The following is a 10,229-nucleotide window of genomic DNA, read 5'->3' as shown; positions in this document are numbered from 1 at the left end:
CCCCCCCCCTTCCACCAACTCACAATATTTTTTGTTCTTTGCAACCCGCATGCATCGTCACTGACACGCGCCACCTGTTTCTCCCCATAGCACAACGTCCCCTCCCACCTCGCACATCTCCTCGGCTATCCCCATCTGTCTCACCCTCACCTGCATCAACCTCACCACACTCTCCACCCCCACCCCCTTCCTCCCCCCCCACACACCCACACACACCCATCCCCACCACCCCCCCTGCTCGCATCATGTCCACTGCCGCACACCGGGTGGAAGTGGCGTGCGCCGAACAAGTGGGCCAAGTTCCTGCCTGCGGGACCATGGTGGTGGGAGATGATGTCAAGGCGAGTTTGACCTCGACTGAGCTGATGGCATGGATAACTGCGTGTGATGCTCTGGGAGGACTGGTGCTCGACGAGACAGAGGCCATCGACGCGGACGAGCTCCTGCCGCACATTGCTACTGCCGCCCCTGATCTGCACTCCCTCTCCCTCTCTTGGTGCTCGTCGTGGGTCACCTCCGACGCACTGACGGCTGGCATTGCTGCCCTTACTCGTCTCGTCGAGCTTAACGTCTCGGTCGTTCGTGCTATCGACGACGCGCTGCTGGCCAAGCTTCCGGTCATCGCACCGGGGCTCAAGGTGCTCAACGTCGGTGGGTGTCCCAGTGTGACCATGGTCGGCATCGCGAGTGTTGTTGTCGGCTGCCCGGCGCTGGAAGAGCTGGTTTGGGGCGATGAGGACGATCCTGACGATGCGCCCAAGCTTGTGGCGGTGGCCAAGCTGCTGGCGTGCGCCCAGTCCGAGTGGGCCGCGGTGGATCTGTCGCAGACCGAGCTGCTCACCGACGCGGCGCTCGGAGTCATCCTTGCACACAACGGTCTTGCTGCCGGGGTCAAGGATCTGGTGCTCCGCGGCTGCGTCTCGCCACAACTGACCGGCGCTCCGCTGCTCGGACATCTGTCGATGCCACAGCTTGATGTCTTTGACGCGGGTGATGTTGGCCTGCAGTCCGCTGCACTCGTGGCGGTCATTTCGGCCGCGCCTGCGCTCACCGAGCTGCACCTCGACGCGTGTTTGGGTGCCACCGACGACGTCCTTGCCGCCGTCATCGCTGGCTGTTCACATTTGACATCGCTCTCACTCGCGCACTGCGCCAGCCTCACTCCGCCGGCACTGGCTATGCTCGGCGCGCTGACCTCGCTCACCGAACTCGACATATCGCACACCGCCGCCGACGATGCGGTTCTTGCCGCCCTCGCGCCACTCACGGAGCTTCGTGCGCTGTATGCCTCGTGCTGCACCAGCATCACCTCGGCCGGGCTGGCCTCGCTCCATGTCTCTGTCCTCGACGTCTCGGGCTGTCCCGGCATCGAGCGCGTCCCACCACGGCCTACGCTCTCGGTCCTCGACATCGGCGGCACATCGATCGATTCGCTCGATCGCCTTGCCGGCATCTCTGCCGACTCGCTCCTTGTTGTCGTCACCCCGCCGGCCAACCGCACCGACTCGCTCTTTGACGATCCCGCCCCAGCCTCTGCGCTTGCCTAGCCGGCCGAACCCCTCCCCCCCCCCCCCTCCCCTCTCCACCCGCCTCAACGACTGCCACATCACTTGGGAGAATGAGCACGTCGACCAAGCGCGGGGACGCCCTGGTGGCCCTCGGCATGGAGGCTGCGGGAGCCTCGCTTGTCATGGGCATTCCTGGTGTCCAGAACCTCAAGGTACGAAGCCGTTTATTCTCCCTCTCCCGTCATGCTCCTTCTCTGTCCCCCTGGCCACTGGAGGTATGGTGGCCTGGACGGCTTGTGGCGGATGTTACGCACCTTTTGCTTCGTTTCCTGCCGCCTTCCCATGGCTACAGCAAGCCGCACACCGATGCCGACCACTCTGTACCACGCACTACACCTCGGGAAGACTCACTTGCATGATATGGTCTGGTTTCTGTAGATGTATGAGGCTCTGGCGTCGCTGACGGAGGCCTCTCCGTCCATCGCCCTCATCGGCAACGAAGAGTCGGCCGGTTTCATGGCAAATGGCGCATGGGCCGCATCGGTGGCTGCCGGTGCTCCAGCGCTCCCTGTTGTCAACATCATCGGCGGTCCGGGCATCACCCATGCCCTGCCTGGTATCGCTGCTGCTGCTCTGGCCTCAGCGCCCATGCTGGTGGTCACCACAGGTGCTCGCCGATCGCCCTCGAACTCGGCTGTTGCTTCGGACGCCTATCAGCTCCACGATGTCGACAACCAGGCCCTTCTCCGCCCCATGGTCAAGGACGTCTTCGCGCCTGCCTCAGGTGAGGCCATTCCCAAGCTTTTGCTCCATGCCGCAAAGCTGGCCATGGACCCGTCGCCGGCTGCCGGCGGCGCCCCGGGCCCGGTCGCGGTCGAAATCCCCTCGGACATGCTCAACTCGATGCATGCCTGCGACGCCGCTGCCCTCGACGCCGCCATTGCCGCTGCCGCCGTAGACCTTGCTGCTGCCTACGGGGCATACCCGGTGCTTGCCTCGCGCCCAGCCGCGGAGCTCCAAGCTCTTGCTTCCGCCGTGCCCACCGACCTCGCGCCGTTTGGCGTCATCGTCCTTCCGTCGCTCACTCCGGCCACCGCCTCCGCCGGCGTCCAGTCGTGCCTCCTTGAGGGCACGTCGACGCTTGTCATCGAGAGCCCCGGCACGCTCTGCACCGGCATCGGCGCCGCTCTCTGGCGCGCCGCCTATGGCTCCGACGCCGCCGCCAAGGCTCCGACCTGCGTCGTCACCTCGCGTGACGACCTGCTCGCCACTGGCATGGAGCTGGTCACCGCCGCTGCCGCCAACGCGCCGCTTGTCGTCGCCGTCCTTCCACGCACCGCGCCGCTGGCCAACGGTTCCGCCCCGCCGGCCGTCGACCTGGCCGCCTTTGCCGAAGGCGTCTCGGCCCGCTTTGCTGTCGGTGCTTCGCTCGCCGACGCCGCTGCCCTGGCCGCCTCTGCGGGCTCGGTCGTCATTGTCGAGCTGACCGAGCCGGCTCTCGCCACTCCGCTCCCGGCTGCTCTTGACCTCCCGGCGCTTGACACCCTCTTTGCTGCCCTCGCTGCCATGAGTGACTCGCCGGGTCCCGCCCTCGCCTTTGTCACCCATGCATGGGCAGGCTTCGGCTGGAAGGCGCCAGCCACCGCTGCCGGCCTCGACGTCCGCGCCGTCACCGACAACCAGTCGGCCGGCTTCATGCTTGACGGCTATGCTCGCTCGCAGCGGTGCCAGGCCGTCGGCGTCGCCCTCGTCGCGCCGAGCGTTGACGTCCTCCCGGCTGTCTTCTCCGGCGTCGGCGAGGCGCACATGGACAACGCCCCGCTCGTGGTTGTCTCGCTTGAGGCCGACGCTCCAGCCCCCCACGAGGCCCGTGTTGCCAGCTGGTACGCCGCCGTCGCCGCGCCCATCTCCAAGGGCGCGCTTGCCGTCGAGCACCCGCACAGCCTTGTCCGCACCCTCGCCTCAGCTGCCGCTCTCGCCGTCTCGGGCACGCCCGGTCCGGTCTTTGTCTCGGTCCCGCTCTCGGTAGCTTCGGGCGCGCAGCTCGTGCCCGACGCCGCCGCCGGGCTCGCCCTGCCGGCTGGTCTTGAGCTCGCTCCGCCGCCCATTACCGCTGCCCAGATCCGAGGCATTGCCGCTGCCCTTCTCAACTCAGCCTACCCGCCGCTCTTCCACGTCGGTCTCGGCGCTGCGGGCGTCGAGCCCGCAGCCCTTCTTGCCCTCGGCCGCCTCACCGGTGCCCTCTTCACCTCGACCTTTTCTGGCAAGGGTGTGTACCCCGAGTCGAGCCCCGGCTTTGTTTGGCCGGGCTTTGGCGCCCAGGTTCCGTCGGTCCTCCGCGAGTTTGTCGAGCCTGTCGATGTTGTCGTCATTCTCGGCGCCCGCATGTCCGAAATGGCCTCGGCCCACTACCGGACCGCGCCGAAGCGGGTCACTTTTCATGTGGACATCAACCCGGCCGTGCCCGGTGCCCACATGGACGCCGTTCCTGTCCGGGCCGACTCCTCGGCCCTCGTCGCTGCCCTCGTCGCCGAGCTCGAGTCGCGTGCTGCCGCCGGCGTTCGCGCCGCCTGCCTCGCCACCGCCCAGTCGTCGATTCATCCGCGCCTCGCCACCGCCCGCGCCACCCTCTGGCCGGCCCTCTCGGCGCCCGAGATGAGCGAGCGGACCGCGTCGGCGTCGGGCGTCACCGCCCTTCCTCCCGCTGCACTCTTCGCCGCGCTCCAGACCGCCTTCCCGTCTCAGACCACCGTCTACGTCACCGACTCGGGCAACGGCACTGTGCTCGCCATGGAGCACCTTGTCCTCGACGCGCCCACCCGCATCCTCTCGCCCACAGACTACTCGTCCATGGGCTACTGCGTGCCGGCTGCCCTCGGCGCCGGCGCCGCGCCTACCAACACCCACGCCGTTGCGCTGGTTGGAGACGGCGCTTTTCTCATGACCGGCCTTGAGATGGCGACCCTTGTCAACGCTCCGCTTCCGGTCACCGTCGTTGTCCTCCGCGACCACGAGCTCGGCATGATGTCCGGCCTCCAGCGGTTTGTGGGCCGGACTCCGTTCTGCACTGTCCTGCCCAAGTACAACCTCGCTGCCCTGGCCAAGGCCTTTGGCCTTGGCTATGCCCACGTCGACACCACCGCCGGCCTCTCCGCTGCTGCCGCCGCGGCCGCCGCGGCCTCCACCTCGATGCTCCTCGAGGTCGAGGTCGACTACTCGACCATGACCCACTTTTCGCGTGGCGTGCTCTCGTCGCGCGCCCGCACTGCCGCCTTTTCGCCCATGGTTGATCAGGCCGTGTCTGGCTCGCCCACGCCCGCGCCTGCGTCTGCGAGTCTTCCTGTGCCGGCCCGCTCGCCACCGACCCCGACCCCGCCTCCGGCTTCCGAGGACATCATGCCTGCCGGTGTCGACCCGTGGGACATGCTCGAGCGTGCCGTCGCGCTCGGCTCGTCCACCGTCGGCGTCCGTGACGTCACCCGTGGCACCGAGCACACCTACGGCCAGGTCTATGACCGCGTCCGCAACATTGCGTCGTCGCTCGCGGCAGCGTCGTCCGGCGGCGCTACCGCGCTCCGCCAGGTCCGCATCGGCGTCCTGTGCCGCAACTCGGCTGTTGTCTACGAGCTCCACTTTGCCGCGGCTGGCCTCCGCTCGGTCGTCCTCAACCTCAACACCGGCCTTGTCGCCGCTGAGCACGGTTTCATTCTTGGCGACGCCTCGCCGCACTGGCTGGTGGTGGACAGCGAGTACGCTCCGGTTGTCGCCGACATCCTCGCCGGCGGCCACTGGGACGGCGCCCAGGCAGCGCTCTCGCTTGGTGGCATCGTCTGGGTCTCGCCGTCCGAGGCCGAGGACGCCGCCCTCAGCCTGCCGCTCACCCGCGGCGCCCCGTTCACGGTCGCCGAGTACACCTACACCCAGATGGTGGCCGGAACCTTGTCAGGCTTTGCGCCGCTCGCGCTCCCGGTCGGCCCCGCCTCGCCGTCAGACGGCTACCAGATGTACTACACCTCGGGCACGACCGGCTTCCCCAAGGGCGTGGTCCTCTCCAACAAGATTGTGACCATGCATGCACTCGGCGCTGCCGCCGAGTTCTCCATCACCGGCCGCGACGTATGGGGCCACTTTGCGCCCATGTTCCATCTTGTCGATGCCTTTGCCATCTACGTCATCACTTGGGTTGGTGGCACGCACATCATCTCGCGGACCTTTGACCCGCTTGGCGCGCTCGGCATCGTCTCGGACCATCGAGTTTCCATCACCAACTTTGCGTCGACCATGGTGACCATGATGATGTCGCTGCCGGCAACCATGCTCGAGCCGCTGGACCTCACCTCGATGCGGCTGATGTCGTGCGGCGGCTCGCCGCTCCCGTCCGAAATGGTTCGCCGCGTCTTTGAGCGGTTTGGCGAGCAGGTCACCTTTTTCATCTCGTACGGTATGACCGAGTGCTGCGGCAAGATCTCGTTCTCGCTCGTCACCCCAGCCGTTGCCGCCCTCGGCGACGGCGCCGCCGAGTTCATCACCACCTCTGGTCGCCCGTTCCTCCTCATGGACGTCCGCATTGTTGATCCCGAGACCGGTGCTCCCGTTCCGGCTGACGGCAAGACCGTCGGTGAGGTCCACATTCGCGGCCCGACCGTCTTCTCTGGCTACTGGAACCGGCCCGACGCCAACGCCGAGGCCTTTACCTCGGACGGCTACTTCAAGACTGGCGACCTTGCCGTCGCCCTCGACCACGGCTACCTGCGAGTCGTCGACCGCGCCAAGAACATGATTCTTACCGGCGGTGAGAACGTGTACTGCGCAGAGGTCGAGAACATCCTCTACCGCGCCCCGCAGGTCCGCATGGCCGCGGTCGTCGCCCAGCCCGACCCTGTCATGGAGGAGATTGTCAAGGCCATCATCGTCCTCAACCCGGACGCGCTTGGTCAGGAGGTCGCCGTCGAGGCCGCGCTCCGCGAACTCTGTGCTGCTAACCTTGCCCGCTACAAAGCCCCGGTCGTGTACGAGTTTGCCGACCAGCTCCCGATGACCGCCTCGGGCAAGATCCAAAAGTTCAAGCTCAAGCCGTCGGCCGCCGGCGCCGGCGCAGCTCGCAGCGACGCTACCGCTCCTTCCCGCCTTGTCGAGGCCTCGACCTACGTCGCCGACCACGTGTACGAGACCCAGTACATCCCGATCGGCCCAGTCACCGGCGCGGGCCTTGCCGGCTCGGGCACCTTTGTCATTGTCCTCGGCGACGACGTCGCCTACGGCTCGGCCCTCATCGCCAGCATGGCACCCGGCTCGGGCGCGGCCGTTCCACTCTCGGGCGGCAACAACGCGCTCCGCGCCGCACTCGACGCAGCTGCGGCCGCCGGCTCTGCTGCAAACGCCAGCAAGTGGGCGGTCATCTTTGCGCCGGCGCCGGCCAAGGCATCGTCGTCGGGTGTCGCCATGTCAGCCTGGCTCCTCGACGTGCTTGCGGGTGTGCAGGCGGTGGCGGCGACGCCGGCACTGGCCTCTATTGCCACGGTTGCAGTCCTGACCCGCAACGCGGCTCCTGTTGCACCGCCGGCGGGCGCGCCTGCTGACGGCCACGAAGGCGCGCTTGAGCAGTGCGTCTGGTCGTTCTTCCGGGTCCTCGCTCGCGAGCAGAGCTCGTGGGCCAAGGTCGGTATCATCGATCTTTGCCCGGGCGCTGCCGGTGAGGTGGCGTTTGAGGGCAGCGTCCTCGGCCGGGTCCTGGGTGCTGATGGCGTTGTCGGTGGCGCTGTGACACAGGTCATGGAGATTGCGCTCCGCGGTACCTCTGTGTACGCCACCCGTCTTGTCCGGGCCCAGGTTCCTGCCGGCGGCGTGGCCGCCGACGCAGTCTGCGCTGCACTTGGTGCCGCCGACTCCGGTATGGTGGTTGTGACCGGCGCCCTCGGCGGCCTCGGCCGCCATGTCCTGCGCTGGCTGGCGCGGGTTGGCGTCAAGCGCATCGGCATTCTCTCGCGGTCCAAGGCATCGCTGGAGGAGCTGGACGGTGCTGCCGCCGCCGTCGTCGCCGAGCTCGGCGGCCAGGGCGTGACTCTCTCGCTGGCGCAGTGTGACGTGTCCAAGCCAGAGGAGGTTGTCTTTGGTCTTACCGCGCTCCGCGATGGGGCCCGCGCCGCAGGCGTCAAGATCTCGGCCATCTTGCATCTTGCCGGCATCCTCGATGACGGCTTTGCCGTCGGCATGGAGCCGGCGCGGTTCGAGCGCGTCCTCAGCGCCAAGGTTGTTGGCGGATGGGCGCTGCATGCTGCGGCTGATGCGCTCGCTCTGGAGCTCGACGCCTTTGTTCTCTTCTCGTCGGTTTACGCCGTCCTTGGCTACGCGCAGCTGACCCACTACGCGGCAGCAAACGCGTACCTCGACGGCCTGGCTGCCTTCCGCCACCGCGCCGGCCTGCCGGCGCTCAGCGTCAACTGGTGCACGTTTGCCGATGACGGCATGGCGTCCGAGCTCGGCCCGGCCTTTGAGCGCTACTGGCGCTCGCAGGGCTTCGGCTTCCTGGACCCGACTCAGGCTTTCATGGGCCTTGGCCAGCTGTTGGCCGCCGACAACGCCGCATCATCGATCGGCATGTTTGAGGTCGACTGGGCTGCGTTTGCGGCGTCGTCGATGACGCCGTCAACGTCGACGGTGGTCGAACTGGTCGCTGCCGCTGCCGCTGCCCCGGCTGCTGCCGCTGCTCCGGTTGCTGCCCCGGCTGTCGCAGGTGTTGAGGCCCGTGTCGAGGACGTGGTTGGCGAGCTTGTGGGTGCCGCCCGGCCGTACGGCTTTGACCGGCAGGCGCCGTTTGCGCAGCTGGGCGTCGACTCGCTGGCGTCGGCCACGCTCCGGACCCGGCTCAACGAGGCCTTTGGCGTCGAGCTGAGCGGCATGGTCCTCTTTGAGCAGCCGAACATTGCAGCCATGGCTGGTCACCTGGTCTCACTGGGCGTGCAGGCGCCGGCGGCGGTCGCCGCGCCGGCTCACGCGTCAGCGGCATCGGCTGCTACCGCTGCTCCGGTCGCTGCCCCGGCTACGGCGGGTGTCGAGGCCCGTGTCGAGGACGTGGTTGGCGAGCTTGTGGGTGCCGCCCGGCCGTACGGCTTTGACCGGCAGGCGCCGTTTGCGCAGCTGGGCGTCGACTCGCTGGCGTCGGCCACGCTCCGGACCCGGCTCAACGAGGCCTTTGGCGTCGAGCTGAGCGGCATGGTCCTCTTTGAGCAGCCGAACATTGCAGCCATGGCTGGTCACCTGGTCTCACTGGGCGTGCAGGCGCCGGCGGCGGTCGCCGCGCCGGCTCACGCGTCAGCGGCATCGGCTGCTACCGCTGCTCCGGTCGCTGCCCCGGCTACGGCGGGTGTCGAGGCCCGTGTCGAGGACGTGGTTGGCGAGCTTGTGGGTGCCGCCCGGCCGTACGGCTTTGACCGGCAGGCGCCGTTTGCGCAGCTGGGCGTCGACTCGCTGGCGTCGGCCACGCTCCGGACCCGGCTCAACGAGGCCTTTGGCGTCGAGCTGAGCGGCATGGTCCTCTTTGAGCAGCCGAACATTGCAGCCATGGCTGGTCACCTGGTCTCACTGGGCGTTCAGGCGCCGGCAGGCACCGCGCCGGCTCATGCATCGGCGGCACCGCCGGCGCCGGCGCCAGCGGCATACGCCGCTCCGGTGCGCGCTGCGGTGACGACTGCGCCTGCGCAGCCGATGCCGACCTCTTTGGTGAGCCCGGGCGCCCGAGTGGGCCCGGGCGTGACGATTGCGCCGATGGCGATTGTGGAGGACGGCGCGGTGCTTGGCGCTGGCGTCTCTGTGGGCGCGTTCTCGATCATCCGCTCGGGTGCGGTCATTGGTGCGCGTACCAAGATTGGATCACACGTGCAGATTGAGTCTGGGGTGCGGTTTGGCGAGGAGAACGACGTCGGGGCGTTCTGCCACTTTGTGGGTCCTGACGTCGTTGTCGGATCGCGCAACGAGTTCTCGTCGCACTGCGTGGTGGGGCTCTGGCCCGAGGACTACGTGACGCGGACGCCGCCGACCGGCGGCATTGTGATCGGCAACGAGAACGTGTTCCGCGAGTACGTCAACGTCCACGCGCCCGAGGGCGAGCCTCCCAAGTACGAGGCGGTGACCAAGATTGGCAACAAGTGCTACTTTATGAACTACGCGCACATTGCGCACGACATGGTGATTGAGGACAACGTGACCGTCACGTGCTCGGTCCAGTTTGGCGGCTACTGCCGGGTCATGCGCAACGCCAACGTCGGCATCAACTCGCAGGTCCACCAGTTCTCCACCATCGGCCCGTACTGCATGGTCGGCCTTGGCACCTCTGTCGTCCGCGACGTTCTGCCGTTTACCACCTTTACCTCGCGCGGCTCGTCGCCGTCGGGTACCTCGCAGTCGCTCAACTTTATTGGCCTCTCCCGGGCCGGCTACTCGGACGTCCAGGTCGCCGAGCTCGAGCGGTGGTACGCCAAGACCTTCAAGCCCTCTGCCGCCCTCACCCTCGAAGCTCTCGAGCCGCTCCTCTACAAGTCCGACGGCAGCCAGTTCTGGTTCGCCAACGATCTCCGCAACTGGGTCAGCCATCGCCTCGCCCAGCACCGCGTCCGCCCCATCGGCAGTGTCGAATGGGCATAAGTAAATGTAAATAACAATCACAGACACCACACGCCAAGCATCGCACAACAAGTCGACGTCTTCATCCCCAGCCCATGCCCA

The 10,229-nt window shown here is 67.4% G+C and overlaps 2 protein-coding genes across 2 annotated transcripts; both read left to right on the top strand.

Annotated features, from left to right (window-relative positions):
• Positions 1–245: 245 nt before the first annotated feature.
• On the top strand, positions 246–1,547 carry AMSG_06892 (uncharacterized protein; the record flags this gene model as incomplete). Its single annotated transcript, XM_013901489.1, has 1 exon — positions 246–1,547. The coding sequence occupies one exon, from the start codon at positions 246–248 to the stop codon at positions 1,545–1,547; it is 1,302 nt and encodes a 433-aa protein (XP_013756943.1).
• Positions 1,548–1,617: 70 nt separating this feature from the next.
• Positions 1,618–10,148, top strand: AMSG_06891 (AMP-dependent synthetase and ligase; the record flags this gene model as incomplete). Its single annotated transcript, XM_013901488.1, has 2 exons — positions 1,618–1,720; positions 1,947–10,148. Coding segments are annotated over 2 exons (8,305 nt in total), but the record flags the coding sequence as incomplete, so codon positions are not given.
• Positions 10,149–10,229: the final 81 nt, after the last annotated feature.

The sequence above is a fragment of the Thecamonas trahens genome (genome assembly GCF_000142905.1).
Source record: "Thecamonas trahens ATCC 50062 unplaced genomic scaffold supercont1.29, whole genome shotgun sequence".
In the NCBI taxonomy this organism is placed as follows: Eukaryota; order Apusomonadida; family Apusomonadidae; genus Thecamonas; species Thecamonas trahens.
This window is presented reverse-complemented; position numbering and strand designations above follow the sequence as displayed.